Genomic DNA, 14,969 nt, shown 5'->3' on the forward strand with positions numbered 1-14,969 from the left:
TTAAAAATTAGATATAGGTTTTTTAAATTTAACGCAAGATAAATATACAAAACAAGTCAGGGAACAGGTTACCAAAAACAAGGGATGGAATTAAGCAACAATGGTAAGAATAACGCTAATATATGAATTATAAGGCAAAACCCCGAACGGATTGTGTAACATTATGATTTAAAAACTTTATATTATGTCTTTTTCATTGTTTGTAAATAACATTGTGTCCTTTATGCATTATATGGGTAATGAATAATAATAATAATAATAATACGTCAAAAAATACATGCAAAATATTAAAAAAAACTCTGGGTGTGTTTAAAAACTCCAAATGCTGCACGATTAAAATCTACATCGTGATGATTTCATTAAAAAAACAAACAAACAAAAAACACGTCCGATTTTAATCCTAGACGCGCGCACAGGTAGCCCCGCAGAGCCAATCACGCAGCACGCTCTCGGTTCGGTGTATGGAAATGAAGCACACCCACAACTGTCAGCGCTACAGTTCAGTTTGCAACACTCTGACCAGGAAGTCTTAAAATAACACTGTGCTCGCTCCCCGTGTCATTTTTTGCAGGCTGCTCACAATCGCACAATGGTAGGAGAATAACAAGCTTGTCATATTTGTTCTGATCCAAAGAAAGCTAAAGTTTACCTGAAGTTTGAAGTGTTTGAAATTCACCTGTTGCTGTCTCGTGCCTGTGCTTTGTTGTGTGGTCTTGCCAAAACGTCGTCACAGACTACAGTGTTTTTTGAATGCTGCACAGTTGAGGGAAAACACAACACGTCCAGATAACATAAAATACAAGATATGTCGGAAATGAATTGACTGAGAATAGTTATTTAGAGCAATATCATATCTATTCCCACACGCAGAACCTTTTGAAATAGGTTTATCAGAGTCTAACATGTCTTTATCTCAGTTTGCTCAGTTAGAGAACATCTGGAAACACAATATCTGGAATAAATGTTTAACTGCAGAGCTGTGTTACAAAACTACACCTGTTGCTGTTCATACTGCTGGTTCAGACTGTTGCTTCCTGGCTTCAAGAGAAAAGGCACAGGTTTCTTTTTTTGTCACATGCTAACACTTTGAAACCAGTGTTTGCATTGTTCATAAGCTATTTAGTATCTTCAATATACCCTGCTGTGGGTCTGATGTCACATCTTTACGATCTAAACATAGTTTCAGAAGTGTCTCAAAGTTTCAGAAAAGGAGGAACTTGAATAACTTGCTTAGGGCAGTAATGGACATTATGAATGCCTGCCAACACCATATTTGTCCAAAAAATAAGTTAGAAAATGATGCTGTAGGCCATTTGATGTCTGCATCTTTCAATGTTCTTTGCCAAACATGAAAACCTCATTCATTCATTTGCATTTTCCTGACACACTGACAACCAGAGATGGAAAGTATTCAAATATTTTAACTCGATGGGTTCTAAGTAGCAAAAACTGTGTAAAGTGTAAAAATACTCGCAAATGCTGCAAAAATCATGCATTCAAAATCTTGCTCAAATGTTCTTCACATGGCATTCAGAACAGTAATGTAGCAGGAAACCACAATTGGCTGAGTGAAGATATGGTGGAGTAATGAAATGATGTCCTCAGCAGATAATGAAATCACCTCCCTCTGTGTGTGTTTTAATTTTAGTTTCTCCGGCCACATGTGCATATTAGTGCATGCAAGTCATTTTCTGTGTATCCCACAGCTAGCTTATAATATCTGACATTTATGTCTTCCTGTTAATTCTATTTCCAGAGAGTTGTTTCAAAATGAGTAAGAGGAAAGGCACAGAAATCAGTGATGCGACAGCTGTCAAGAGCCGCAGAGTGACAGCTGCAGGTATCGAGGATGCTCCAGATGATACCAATCATCACAGACCGTCTTACAGCAGCTACACTCCCTCCACCACAGTGAGCCATTTCCCCTCATAAAGTACCAATTCTTAGTCTTTTTCTTCTAACGGGCTCATAAATGGTTAAATATTTTCCTGTGTGTGTGTGTGTGTTCAGGGAGAAATCGGCCTCATCGAGAGCATCACTCTGAAGAATTTTATGTGTCACCATTTGCTTGGTCCGTTCCAGTTTGGGCCCAATGTGAATTTCATTGTTGGCAACAATGGAAGTAAGAACCGCATTTCTGAACTTTGCGTGATCTACTGTTGTCTTTGGCTTGTGTTTTTAACACATCCCAATCCAGTCAGAGTGACAGATCCACAGTGTTTACACCCTCTAAACAAAGTCAACGTGATAATAAACATATAAAACATATTAACATTAATGTAAAAGAAAACACAAAATTCAGGCTCCAGGTGACAATTCAAAATGTAAAAATATCATATAATATATTGCAGTAAGGCTCACGGGCACTGTGAATTTCTTTCAAAATGATTTCTCCTCTTACTCGCTTTTCTCGTGTAATGTTTTCCCTGTTGAATCAATATTTGTATTGCCATGATTCACTCTTCTTTCTCGCTCCGTCATGACACACAAAAAACTGTTTCAAGAATTTGTTACAGTTACTGATAGGCACATGCACATTTATGAATCATTTTTAGAGTTGATAAGCTTTTTTTGTCAGCAAACATAACCCTTTTTCACATTTGTGTCTGTTTTTTCATACTCTATATTTACTTTGTGTTGTATTTTTTTCTTATTGTGCAAATTAATATTTCTCAGACTTGGTGCAAACTTCTTTTAAAAACATTTTTGATTAATTGCGCTTTTAAAAAGTGACGGGGACAAAATTGGCAATTTCAAAAAGTGGAGAGGACATGGTCCCAGCTTCTTCGGTGATTGTTAAATGACACCCATGATTTAATTCCTCGTCTTCATTGTCTTCCAATTGAATTCTCAGGTGGAAAAAGTGCAATCCTGACTGCTCTGATGGTAGGCCTCGGGGGAAAGGCCACAGTCACAAACAGAGGAGTGTCTCTGAAGGATTTTGTGAAAACCAATGAGAAGTAAGTAAGACTACATAATGTTATACCTTATCCCTTCAATGTTGTTGGAAACACTGTAATTTTCCTTACTGTTGATCCTAGAATACCATTACAGTATAATCTGCTCTCCAGTGCTGCAGATATAACAATAAAGCTGAGAAACAGAGGACCAGATGCTTATAAAAGGGACGTCTATGGCGACTGCATCTCCATCGAGCACCGGATCTTCAGTGATGGATCTCGGACCTGCAGACTGAAAAGCAAATCAGGTAAGTTATATTTGATGTCCACATCCCTAAATATCCCTAAATGTCAGATAAACCAGGCACACTTGAGAGTGAGTGAAAGCTCTTTGATCAGACCTTCATCCCTCCGAGCTGTATACATTCTTTATGCTCCCTCAGGAAGTTTTCTGTATAAACTCGCTTGTGTACATTTGGCACTGTTTCACTGTTTTGTACCATCTGTCCAAATGTGAATATAATGTGAGATATACTTACATTCACACTTGAACCGAGTTTTTCTCAAGTGCTAAATGTCACCAAGTTATTTTTGTAAAAAAAAACAAAAAAACAACTTAAAACCTGCTAGCATGCCTCTTAGGAGAAGTTTTCCGCCTGAGAAATGTATTGAACTGTCCACAAGATTTCTTTTGTACAGATACTGGTTATAGCAAATGAATGTTTGAATGTTGCACAGCAGCTGTTGTGCTTCATAAAAACTGCTTCATACAGTTTTTGAAGAAGAATCAGTAGTGTAGTCATGAATGCGCTGGTGATTTGTGTTTATGATGTTTATTTTCCTCCATTTATCTGGCTCCGGATAAGCAAAATAAAATGGATGGATGAATGTTTATTGTTTTGTATTATAGTCTGTGTTTTAAATTGTGTCAAATTATGTTTGTGCAGTAATCTTTGTAGTTCAGGTTCAGGTTCAGGTTCCTTTATTTGTACCAGTAGGTAGATTTGGTTTGCAGTATAGGGTGAAAGACATCCATTCGACACGGTTTTCAGACACCACAGACGTTCACTTGGACTAAAGAATGAACTGATTATAATTTGGTGGTCAAAGGTCATGGTCACTGTGACGTCACAAAACACGTCACATTTGGTCTGATACTGAATTGGTGACACTAATCTTGGATGCCGTTCTGTGCTGATTGTTCGGGTATTATGTGCTGCGGGGCTGACGATGTGTGAGTCTTTGCAGAAACATGCATATTTGAGGGCTGCAGCTTGCAATGATTCATGAACATTCAACACTCTCATGAATGTATTTTTTGTGTAATTGTTTTGCCCATGCATAACAGCACTGGGGCAACAACATGACTGAATTTAACACACAACATTAGCTACAGTAGCTGTATGGGTAGTCAACTCATCTAATGAGTAAGTTAGCAAGTTAATGTTACAGTATGTTACCTGTGGCCTGTCTTTTGTTATTGGTTTGATTGAGGGCATCATAGCAGCAGAAATTACATATTGTGCATTAAAAAGACAAAATATTTTTTTGTTATTTTTCGATGAGTTAGTCGACCAAGTGATGCTGCTCCGCTCATGTTGAGCCATTAAGTGTCATGCAGGTAATATTCTCATCTCAAAATTATTTTACTTCTGTTTGTATTTCAGAGCAACTTATCTCAAGCAAGAAGGAGGAGCTGACTGCCATTTTGGACCACTTCAACATCCAGGTACAAAAACACTGTACTGCACAACTCTTTTCATTTTAAAACATATTTTTTATTGTAAATTTCTTTTTTTTATAAATTTTTGATTCTTGACTTTTACTGTGCTTGTTTTTTTGTTTCTCTGTTTCGCTGTTTTGCAACAAAATATTGACGCAATTTTTAAAAAACTTTTTAACTTCCAGTAAATGCACAAATTCTATTTTCAGACCTTTTAAATATAGATTTTTTTTTTTCGTTGTTGTGAACCTCTCCTCCTTGTTGTAACATAATTATACCCGAAGGCCTCAGCAGCACATTTGTTATGTGTGTTCCAGTTAGATAACCCGGTGTCCATTCTCAGCCAAGAAATGAGTAAACAGTTCCTGCATTCGAAAAGTGAATCGGACAAGTATAAGGTACATCACCGCCATGTTATTTCTGAGCTTTGAATTTTAAGATTACATCTGTATTGAGAGGTGCTGATATAATATTAATATTTCTTCATGCTTAAAATTATGTTTTCTGCCCCTTTTCTGCCTTTGTAGTTCTTCATGAAAGCAACTCTGCTGGAACAGATGAAGAGGGATTACATCCACATCAAACACACTAAAACAGTGACACGGCAGCAGGTTGAGAGACAGGAGGAGGTACTGTGTTTATGATCTAACACATCCAGCTTTTAAGCATCAGTTCAGTGATTTGTAGATAAAGTCTTGATGTTGTCAACCAGGACATTTTATCAAGATTTAAAAATGATAATATTTGCTTAATGAAAGGTATTTATTATGAGCTTAAAGGGATAGTTCAGATTTTTTAAGGTGGTGTTTTATAAGGTACTTATCCATCCAACTTTACCTATTTATTTATTGACTACTTATTTATACATTTTAGTTTGTTACTGTTTCACTAGATGGTATATAATTTTAGAATTTTCAAAATTTCCATCTCTTATTATGCTTTGTGTTGTTATCCCTTTCATTCTGTGTCTAATATTTAGAGTATTTTAATAATTTATAATACTACTACTTCTACTACTACTACTAATACTTCCAATAATAATAACATTAACATGACACAAATTCACAATGCACAAACTCAAGACTTCAAAACAAGAGTCCACAAACCAATGGGTGACGTCAGTTTATTTATAGCCATTTTATAGTCACAGGTGATACAATTAGTATGGACAAGATCCTCATACAACCCTAATACAAAAAGTCTGAACCAGTCTTTTTAAGTGTTAAGTTTTTAGTGTGGTATTGTTTGGATTCTGATAAACATATCAGTGCAAATATTTAAAAAGCATCTGAAAAAACTCTTGATTTCTTTGGTTTTCTCTCGGTTTTATATTTGGGGCTCTACACTCAGACCTGCTTGCTTTATAAAGTGTCTGGTTCTTCTTTCCATAAAGCATTTTGGAACTCCTGCTATAAATTGTGCTACACAGATATGCTTGCTGATATGCTGGATAGCAGAATATGTTCTGTATATTGTTCTTGATAAAGAAAATGTAATTAAGATCTCACACATGTTTGTGTTCAGTCTCTGAAGGACCTGAAACAAGAGTTCCTGCAGAAGAAGGAGAGGTATGAAAATCTGCCGTCCTTCAGTGAGATGAAGGAGGAATTGGAGAATCTAAAGAAAAAGATGGCATGGTGTTTGGTAAGAGTTCATCTCTGTATAAAAAAAACAACCCTAAATTAAAAATGAATTTCATCTGCTTTTTTTATAATGTATTATGAATTCATAAGAGTGTGTAGGAAGCATGAAAAGAAAGAAATGAAATAAAAGAAAAGTGGAAAAAATACTTTGCCACAAATTTTCTTTAGGCTCATGATTTTCAATGAGATGAATGTGATAATTTTTTTCATCACTTTCAGGTCAGAGAAAAGGAGCAGCTTGTACAGCAGTTAAAGGAGGATATTGAAAAGGAAGCAAATAATTTCAAACAACAGGACAACCTTCAGCACTGTCAGGTGAGTCACTATTATTCCTCTTCATGTCTGTTTATAAAGCGCTACCTCAAAGCTTCACCACCATACATACTGACGTTCTTTACTTCAGTTTTACAGTAGATTCTGAAATGCGCTTACTTAATTTAAAGGTGTTTGCCTTGTGAAGATACGTCACTCTTTTTCTGATCTTTCACACAGAATAAGGTCACACAAGTAGAGAGGAGGCTTCAGTGCGTCCAAAGCAGAGTTGAAAGCCTGAGACAGGAACAAGAGTCTCTATCAGAGGACAGTCACAAGTTGAAAGAGCAAATGAAGGTCATCAGCAAAGTTCACAAGGAACAGGAGGTACTTATATATAATATGAAAACCTAATATATCAGGTGTACATCATTTATATCAGTTAACGTGACAAATTTCTTCCTGTAGCTTGTTTATTTTCGGGCTCTGAACAAACTCAAACAGTCGGAGCAGGAGCAGAACCTTCTTCAGGAGAAAATTAACAAAGCAAAAATAAGGTAGGGGAGTAGAAACATTAAAGGAGAACACCAGCACTTTTCAACCTGGCACCTATTTTCCCATGATTTTTTTTTCCAAGTGACTCGTGGGAACAACAATTTTTGAAATTAGTTAAATATTGAGAAAGACTGCTGCAACTTGCAGTGCAAAAACAGGCTGCTATGTAACCACTTTATAAGACATCTCTTGTGAGATTTCAGAATGAGACTTCTCGACAGTGAGACTTGGACACAAAACAAACCAGAACAAACAAAAGCTACAAAAACATGTTTTGATTTCTCTGTAGGGTCCTTTCCTTTCCTCACCTTTCCAAGCTTCACTAGAGAGAAGTTCTGAAATCTCACAAAAGGGGACTTGTTACAGGAAGAAAACAGTGAAAACAAGTTGGAAAAATGACAACTGGTAGCAGTTTGTTGTGATGGAGCACAGAAAGTGTATCCTCAATATGTGAAAGATTTATCAATGTTATGGCTGAATAGAAAGGAAAGGAAAATGAAAGACTTTTTGGGGGTTTTTTTGGTACATTTCCCTTATTCTGGTCTGTCTTGTGTCTAAGTGTCACGTTCTCTCACACTAACAAGTCTCATACTAAAATCTCACAAGAGGAGACTCGTTGCAGAAGAAAACAGCGAAAACAAGGGCTAGAGTTGGAAAGACAAGTGCCGATAACAGTTTGTTGTGATGAGGCACAGAAGTGTATCTTCAATATGTGAGATATTTATCAGTGTTGTGGCTGAATATTTAGCTGTTTTCAACTTTTTCTGACTTTATCATATATTGACCTTGATAAACCTTAAGATAATAAAACATACTTTTTATACTCCAACACAATAAACTATTACCAGCACTCCCTTTTCCAACCCTCACCCATGTTTTCACCGATTCTTCCTGCAACTGGTCCCCTCTTGTGAGATTTCAGGATTTCTCATTAGTGAAGCTTAGAAATGTAAGGAAAAGAAACGATCCTACAGAGAAATCAAACATTTTTTTGTACCTTTTGTTTGGTCCGGTCTGTTTAGTGTCCAATTCACAAGTCCATTTGCTGCCCTCCCACTTTCCCTTTCACTTTATATGCTGTCCTGTCTAATAAAGGGAACAAAAAAAAGATTTTCAATGTCAGAATGAGACTTTTCCTTTTGAGTGGTTTGGACAGAAAAAAGCCAGAACAAACAAAAGGAAAGGTTTCAGTTCTCTGTAGGGTCCTATCATTAATGTTGTCAGATACTCATAATAACAGTCTGAGCCTGTCGGTTGCAAAACGAGCACTGTAAGTGGACGTATATTGACGGGATGCAATGGTTAACCTGGAAATCCTAGTTTACTGCTACCTGCAGCACTCTCGCTCAATATTGGACCAATTTTAAAAAATGTTTTTCCCACGAGTACTTAGATACAAAAACATATAAAAATAGGGTTCAGGTTACAAAGGAATTCCCCTTGAAAAACTCTAGATCTCTTTATCTACACACAAACAAATTTGAAATATTACTGTTTTTTCACTGTATTTTAGTGTAAGCCTGAACAATGATGGAGAGACAGAATATACAAAACAGCAGAAGAGGATTTCCAGTCTGAAAGAGCAGCTTGCAGAGCTCGAGACAGAGTGCTCCCAGCTGAATCAAGAGATCAAAAACAAACATCAGGCACTTCTCAAAGGGAAGGAAGAACGGGATAAGCTCAGGTACAAAAAATGATATTTGTTTTCACAAACGTGCTGTCAGGGAGGTTGAGTATGAGTCCAGTTTATCTGCAGTCCAGTGAAATGTCCTGAATGAGCTCTGTTTGTATTCCCTAGAATGGAGGAGAGAAACATCCAGGGTCTGTATGAGTCCAAACTGAGGAGGAAGAATCAGGTCCTCGCCAGCCGATCAAACAAGCTGAAGCGGTTTGGAGATCTTGTACCCGACCTGCTGGGTGCAATTACTGAGGCTTACGCCACAGGACGCTTTCTAAAGAGACCTGTTGGCCCAATAGGTGACTTTCTTTTTTGTGTTTTCATTTCAGCATTATAGAGAAGATTATACCCTCTTGAGACCCAGTAGGACAAATGTTTATTAGGTGTAAGAAACAAACCATAAAGATTTTTCTTTTCTCAAAATGTGTGTGTGTGTGTGTGTGTGTGTGTGTGTGTGTGTGTGTGTTTATGCGTGTGTGCAAAAGAAAAATAACTTCCATTTACCCTTCCTTGAATGAGTCAAATTGCTAAAATTTAAGAATCCTAGTTTACGGGCGCTGGATGTCAATAATGTCTTCCTGAGGCTCCTCTTCATCTGATATGCCCTCCTCTGAGCATTTACAACCCTGCTCTGTTCTCTGGCTCTAAATTTTTTCCTTTTTCCTGTAAGATGGTTGAAAATGAGATGAAGCAAGTCCCAATGTCCCCTACAAATGAAATGGGTTAAAATGTGTATTTTGAAAGGCTTTAAATTAATATACACGTCTGAAATCTTTGTGTAATATTGTTAAGACGCTTCAAAGAATAAGAAACACATCCATATAAAGAATAGAAACAATATATCTGTAAATTTGATCACTTATCTCCCAGAGAGGAAAAATATATTGTTTGCTGGATGTCAGGAACATAGTGCTTAAAAGAATAGTTTGACATTTTGGAAAATGCACATATTTGCTTTCCTGCTGAGAATTTACATGAAAAGATCAAAACCACTCTCATATCTGTACGTTCATCATCATCATTTGCTTTTTTCTATGCAAAAATAGAATTTGTCCTACTGTCCTACTGTCCTAATTTACTTTAAGCTTATGCAATTGCAGTGATACAGTGAAGCAGTTAAATGGTACATGCTTCAGTTGACAGTGTGTGTTTGCTCTCAGGGGCGTGCATCAGTTTGAAGGATCCCATGTTGGCTATAGCTGTGGAGTGCTGTCTGCGCAGCTTCATGAAGGCTTTTTGCTGTGACAACTACAAGGACGAGGCGGTCCTCCAGGAGCTGATGTGTCGCTATTATCCAAAGGCCAACCGGCCGCAGATCATCGTCAGCCCTTTCTTTGATAAAGTTTACAACATTCATGGACGGTCAGCAGCAGCATTTCATGTGTTGACTTTTATTTTTTTGACGCATTTTAAAGCTGCATTTTGAGGGGTTTTATTCTGCTGTTTTACAGGAAAGCACATCATCCTGAATACCCGTCTGTGCTGGACATAATCACCGCAACGAGCCCGGTCATCATCAACTGCCTGATTGATATGAGGGGCATAGAGTCAATTCTGATAATCAAAGTTAGTTTGCCTTTAAGTGCATGTTGATGCTGATTATTGCACATAGAGTTCGGTCAGAAGTGAAGTATTATCTGACGTGTGTTTTGTGTTTTATCACAGGAGAAAGAAAAAGCGCGGAGGGTCATGCAGCAAGGCCGACCTCCTAAAAACTGCCGCGAAGCCTTCACCGCTGAGGGAGATCAGGTGTTTCCAAACCGTTATTACACATCCGACTTCAGCATAGCCAAATATCTCGGTGGGGATCTTGAGACTGAAATAAGGTGACTATTTTCTGTCAGTTTGTGTGTAAAAATAAAAAAAATAAAAACAGATCAAATGAAGGGGAGGAAAAAAGTATATATATATTTAATGCTAATTTCTCAACAGGTAAGAGAAATACAAGAGAAAATTTAAGACAGTGTTGCAGCATGAGGCCCACTGTGTGATATAACTGACATTATTTCAAACTTCATTTCCCTTTCCCAATGCTTCATGAATGCCATTTTGTGCATTTACACTGAGTGAGATACTCTATATTTTCTTTTTATATTTATATTTTTTATATTTATATTGGGTTTATGTATTTTTAAAAGAGGTGTAATGTTACTCAAATGCGGTAAATGTATGATTGTGAGGAGCTGTGAACAGAGATAAAAATCGATGCTTTCTGTCACAGTATGTTGGAGTCAGACCTGGAGAATCTCCAGGCTCAGCTGTCCAGGTTTCAGCTCCACGTGACCTCTGTGACTGAGGACATTGTGAGCATGGAGAGCAAGCTGAACAGCACCATCATGACCCTGAAGAAGAGTCTGGTCAGTGAAGCATACTCGTGCAAGATGTGCACCAGAACCTGTTTCACTGAACAATAATGCCTTTTGCTTCACATTCTTCTATTCTGCTTTCTCTCAGCCTCTTGTTGTGCTCTTTGTGAGCGAAAATGTGTGTTTTATCTCAACTTTTCAAGGTTAAATTGAATGTTATTTCACTTTCTTCTCTGTTTCCAATGCAGGCCTCTGTGAATCAAGTCAAGGCAGCATTAACTGAGCTGGAGACTGCTGACGAGGAGCAAACTGATGACATCAGCTCCTTGGTGATTATTTTTGTTTTGTTTTTTTTTTTTACCCCTTTGAAAACAGACATAAATCCGGTCACTGATAAAATCTGATGTCTTTGAATGCATCTTACAGGAAGAAGTTGCACAAGAGAACCAACAGAAAATCGAGGCAGAAAAACAGACTGTTCATGAGGCAAAAACAGAACTCGACAAACATTGGAAATCAGCCGAGGACATAGAGTCTAAGTACTCTGCTGTTAGAGAACGGATTGATCAGCTTTCTGAAGACACAGAGCCCTTAAAGGTGCAGTACTTTGTTGTATCACTTTGTTTTGAGGCCAAAAATTGTTTCAGAAACCACAAGATGCTTCTGTTGCAGGTTGTTAATTCTGTCCTCTGAATTCCCATGTGGATTGTTTGAATGTTACAACCTATTATTGATTTTTAACACTTTTATTCTCCTTGCGGATATAAAGTTGTCCTCAAGAAGTAGTTGAAGTGAAATTAATTATTAATTGTTGACCCACAGGATGAGCAGATGAAGCTGGAGGCTGAGTGCGCGAAACATGAACGAACCCTAAAGATTTTAGAAAACAAACTGACGACTCGTGAAGAAAACATTCAAGCTATGAAAAGCGACCTCACCTTCAGAGAAGAAGAATTACAGGTAACAAGAGCTGCACTGTATTTGTTCTACAGATAACATTTGGCTGTTTTGTTTACGTCATGCATATATATTGGAGACTTTTCTAGCTACAGTATAGATCAATCTGTAAATTGAATTTTTTAGCTGTACTAAGGTACACAGATCAGTTAGCAGTAAACTTGACCAAAGAGTTGGTTTACTGCCTCTAGAGTAATTCTGAGTTTTCAGACTGTCATCAGACATCTCTTGTGATGTCAGGAATATGTGGCCAAAGCCACAGAGATCAGTCCGGAGCGGCAGCAGGTGACCAGCAGCACCAAGAGCATCGACACCGAAATCACTCGGCTGAAGAGGAAACTCAAGGTCTATGAGAGCAACCATGGCGAGCAGGAGCAGGTGATTAGGTGAGGAATCGCAATGTTACTTCACACACTGACTGATTTTAATTTAATATTTCTCAGGGACGGAGCTGCTCTGGAGCAGAGCTAATGTGGTTGACTGCGAATGAAATATCATGATTGATATGTCGAGGCATTTAATATGTGTACATTAGTGATAGAATGTATCAAAGTTTATATCCTCAGTTACTATACTTAAGTAAATATCTGTATACTTGTATTTTACTTGAGTATTTCTATTTTATGCAGTTTATTTTTGACATTATCAGTAAAATACTGCTTACACATTAATGCATTAGTAATAGTTGATTATATAATATGTAACTATTACACAGGGCATTTCTGCATTGTACAGAAGCCTTGGAGGGCAAGTGAGAAAAAAAAGATCAATTTTCTAAGTCTAATCTAAATAATTTAATCTCCTGTGATCGTGATTTAAGAACAGGTGACTTTTGCCTAACTGCCCAGGTCCCCATGGTCTCCTAATCCGCCCATGCTGATGTTACATCTTTGTTTAATGTACATTTTACATTTGTTTAATTTACATTTTAAATTCTTTTACCTTATTTTTTAGTTAGAAACAGAGTTAGAGGAGCATTTTAGCTTCTGTCTTCCACAGATTTCTGTCACCACTGACAGTTTTTTTAAACGCATCAGTCCGATCTGCCCGTTGGCCATCACTAAATCATCCTCTGCCCTCGTTTTACACATGCACACTGAAGGCTGGAATCAGGAAAATTGAGGCTATGTCATTTTCTGCCCTCATTAGGGAGTATGCTGAGGCCCTCTCCCTCTACAAGGAGAAAACCAACCAAGTGAGAGATCTGCGGAGATTCATCGATCGACTCGATAACATCATGTCAGACAGGCAGAACAGATACAAAATCATGCGTAGGTAAGTAACGCTCTACTGAGTTTGAGAACCAATACAGAAATACATGATTATAGTGTTTAAATGGTCCGGCTTCTCTCTGATTCTTTCTTCTTCTTCCTTAAGGTCCCTCTCTGTCAGATGTAAGTTATACTTCAATAACTTTCTGATAAAGATGAACTGCTGTGGCTCTATGATTTTTGATCACAACAATGAGACACTTTTAATCTCGGTAAGTCTATTTCACATTTTTTTTTGCTGATACTGTAAATTATTTAGGTTTGTGTAATAGCATTTTTTGTGTTTTGTTTAATAATGGAAATAGAATCAATTAGTATTTTCACTGCGAATCACATTAACACCAAATGACATCATGCTGCGAAGAAAAAGACGATGTTTGAAGGGATACTTTACCAGCTTTGTATCATAACAATGTGGGTATTGTGTGCAAATGAACTGTGGTAAACCTCTTTCCATCTAACTAGCGCCTAGATCTCCCCTTTTCCCTCTCAGCAAATCTCCGCCAGACGATGCATTTTGCGTCATTAGGCAGAGTTTTGCTGATTCTTGGGGCTGTTGCTCGCTCTACAGGCTGTTCTTATCATTTTGGTAAACTCAGACTCTAAACCACAATGATGTGACTGCACTGCCTATTTCTCTTCTAAATGTTTTCAGAACATATGTTAGTGCACTGTTTAGCTTTAATATTGAGAGTGTGTGAACAAGAAGTGGGTGCTGTACTGCTTCCTGCATAGTGAAAACAGAGGCAGAAAAAACAGATCAAACCGTAAAACCCAGTGTCACTGAGTCGCCTATTTCTTGCCTCAAATATTTTCAGAAACATCTTTTTGCTCACCATTTAACTGTGATACGAGATTGTTTGTTACAAGCTGGTCGCCATTGTGTCAAAGAGGATGATTTTGCATTAAATCATCTACCAGCAGGAGTGTGTATTGGTCAGGTGTGGTGCAGTGCATTCTGGTTATTGTAGGTTTTCCACCTCCTGAGAAAAAGCAAATAGCACAGTCCTTTTTCTTGTTATCTCTTGTCATGTGGCAGCAATTTTAAAATCATTTGTGTCTTTCCGCTGCACGAAGAGGCCAGTTTTATGAAATGACCATCTTTGCAGTGGGGAAATACTTCTTACATGACCCAAAGACACTTTGATTTTAAAATCAGATGGGGTATACTGGTGACCGTGTAAAAGCAACAAAAAACGTCTTGAGCAAAAACTGGAACCTTAGACACACACTACCTTTTTTTTTAATTTATCAAAACAACCAACAACACTCAAGTATGCAAGTAATGCCCAAATCTGTTGTGGCACACGTGAAGGTGAAGCCTCCGGGCAGGGAGGATGACGGTGTGAGTGACATGCGGTCGCTGTCGGGTGGTGAACGCTCCTTTTCCACTGTTTGCTTCATGCTCTCCTTGTGGGAGATCACCGAATCGCCCTTCAGATGCCTCGATGAGTTCGACGTCTACATGGTGAGCACACAAAGATATCAGAAACATACACACACAATTTTTTATAAAAATAAGAATGTAAGTGTGGCTTTCACTCACTTTGATTAACCTTTGTTTTTATTACGTAGGATATGCACAATCGCAGAATCTCTCTGGATCTCCTCCTGGAGCTGTCGGAGCGGCAGCACCTTCGACAGTTTATCTTTGTCACTCCCCTCAGCACCAGGTGGCACTCTT

General features: G+C 37.8%; 1 protein-coding gene across 2 annotated transcripts in view; it reads left to right on the top strand.

Annotated features, from left to right (window-relative positions):
• Nucleotides 1–14,969, top strand: part of smc6 (structural maintenance of chromosomes 6) — a 28,526-nt gene that overhangs the window by 8,388 nt on the left and 5,169 nt on the right. Inside the window, exons 1-26 of one of the 2 annotated variants that reach the window (XM_042501290.1) lie at nt 504–592; nt 1,757–1,911; nt 2,011–2,122; nt 2,855–2,960; nt 3,072–3,208; nt 4,568–4,629; nt 4,941–5,021; nt 5,151–5,252; nt 6,148–6,267; nt 6,486–6,581; nt 6,759–6,905; nt 6,987–7,075; nt 8,587–8,757; nt 8,872–9,050; nt 9,912–10,113; nt 10,203–10,317; nt 10,417–10,577; nt 10,973–11,108; nt 11,306–11,386; nt 11,484–11,654; nt 11,880–12,017; nt 12,255–12,400; nt 13,164–13,289; nt 13,392–13,497; nt 14,601–14,753; nt 14,861–14,958. In XM_042501290.1, the coding sequence (XP_042357224.1) occupies nt 1,771–1,911; nt 2,011–2,122; nt 2,855–2,960; nt 3,072–3,208; nt 4,568–4,629; nt 4,941–5,021; nt 5,151–5,252; nt 6,148–6,267; nt 6,486–6,581; nt 6,759–6,905; nt 6,987–7,075; nt 8,587–8,757; nt 8,872–9,050; nt 9,912–10,113; nt 10,203–10,317; nt 10,417–10,577; nt 10,973–11,108; nt 11,306–11,386; nt 11,484–11,654; nt 11,880–12,017; nt 12,255–12,400; nt 13,164–13,289; nt 13,392–13,497; nt 14,601–14,753; nt 14,861–14,958 (3,176 nt within the window). In that variant the 5' untranslated portion in view covers nt 504–592; nt 1,757–1,770. Of the gene's footprint in view, nt 1–503; nt 593–1,756; nt 1,912–2,010; nt 2,123–2,854; nt 2,961–3,071; nt 3,209–4,567; nt 4,630–4,940; nt 5,022–5,150; nt 5,253–6,147; nt 6,268–6,485; nt 6,582–6,758; nt 6,906–6,986; nt 7,076–8,586; nt 8,758–8,871; nt 9,051–9,911; nt 10,114–10,202; nt 10,318–10,416; nt 10,578–10,972; nt 11,109–11,305; nt 11,387–11,483; nt 11,655–11,879; nt 12,018–12,254; nt 12,401–13,163; nt 13,290–13,391; nt 13,498–14,600; nt 14,754–14,860; nt 14,959–14,969 lie in introns of those variants that run through there. The other variant, XM_042501289.1, reaches the window with a different exon arrangement.

Source organism: Plectropomus leopardus, chromosome 14 (assembly GCF_008729295.1).
Source record: "Plectropomus leopardus isolate mb chromosome 14, YSFRI_Pleo_2.0, whole genome shotgun sequence".
In the NCBI taxonomy this organism is placed as follows: Eukaryota; Metazoa; Chordata; class Actinopteri; order Perciformes; family Serranidae; genus Plectropomus; species Plectropomus leopardus.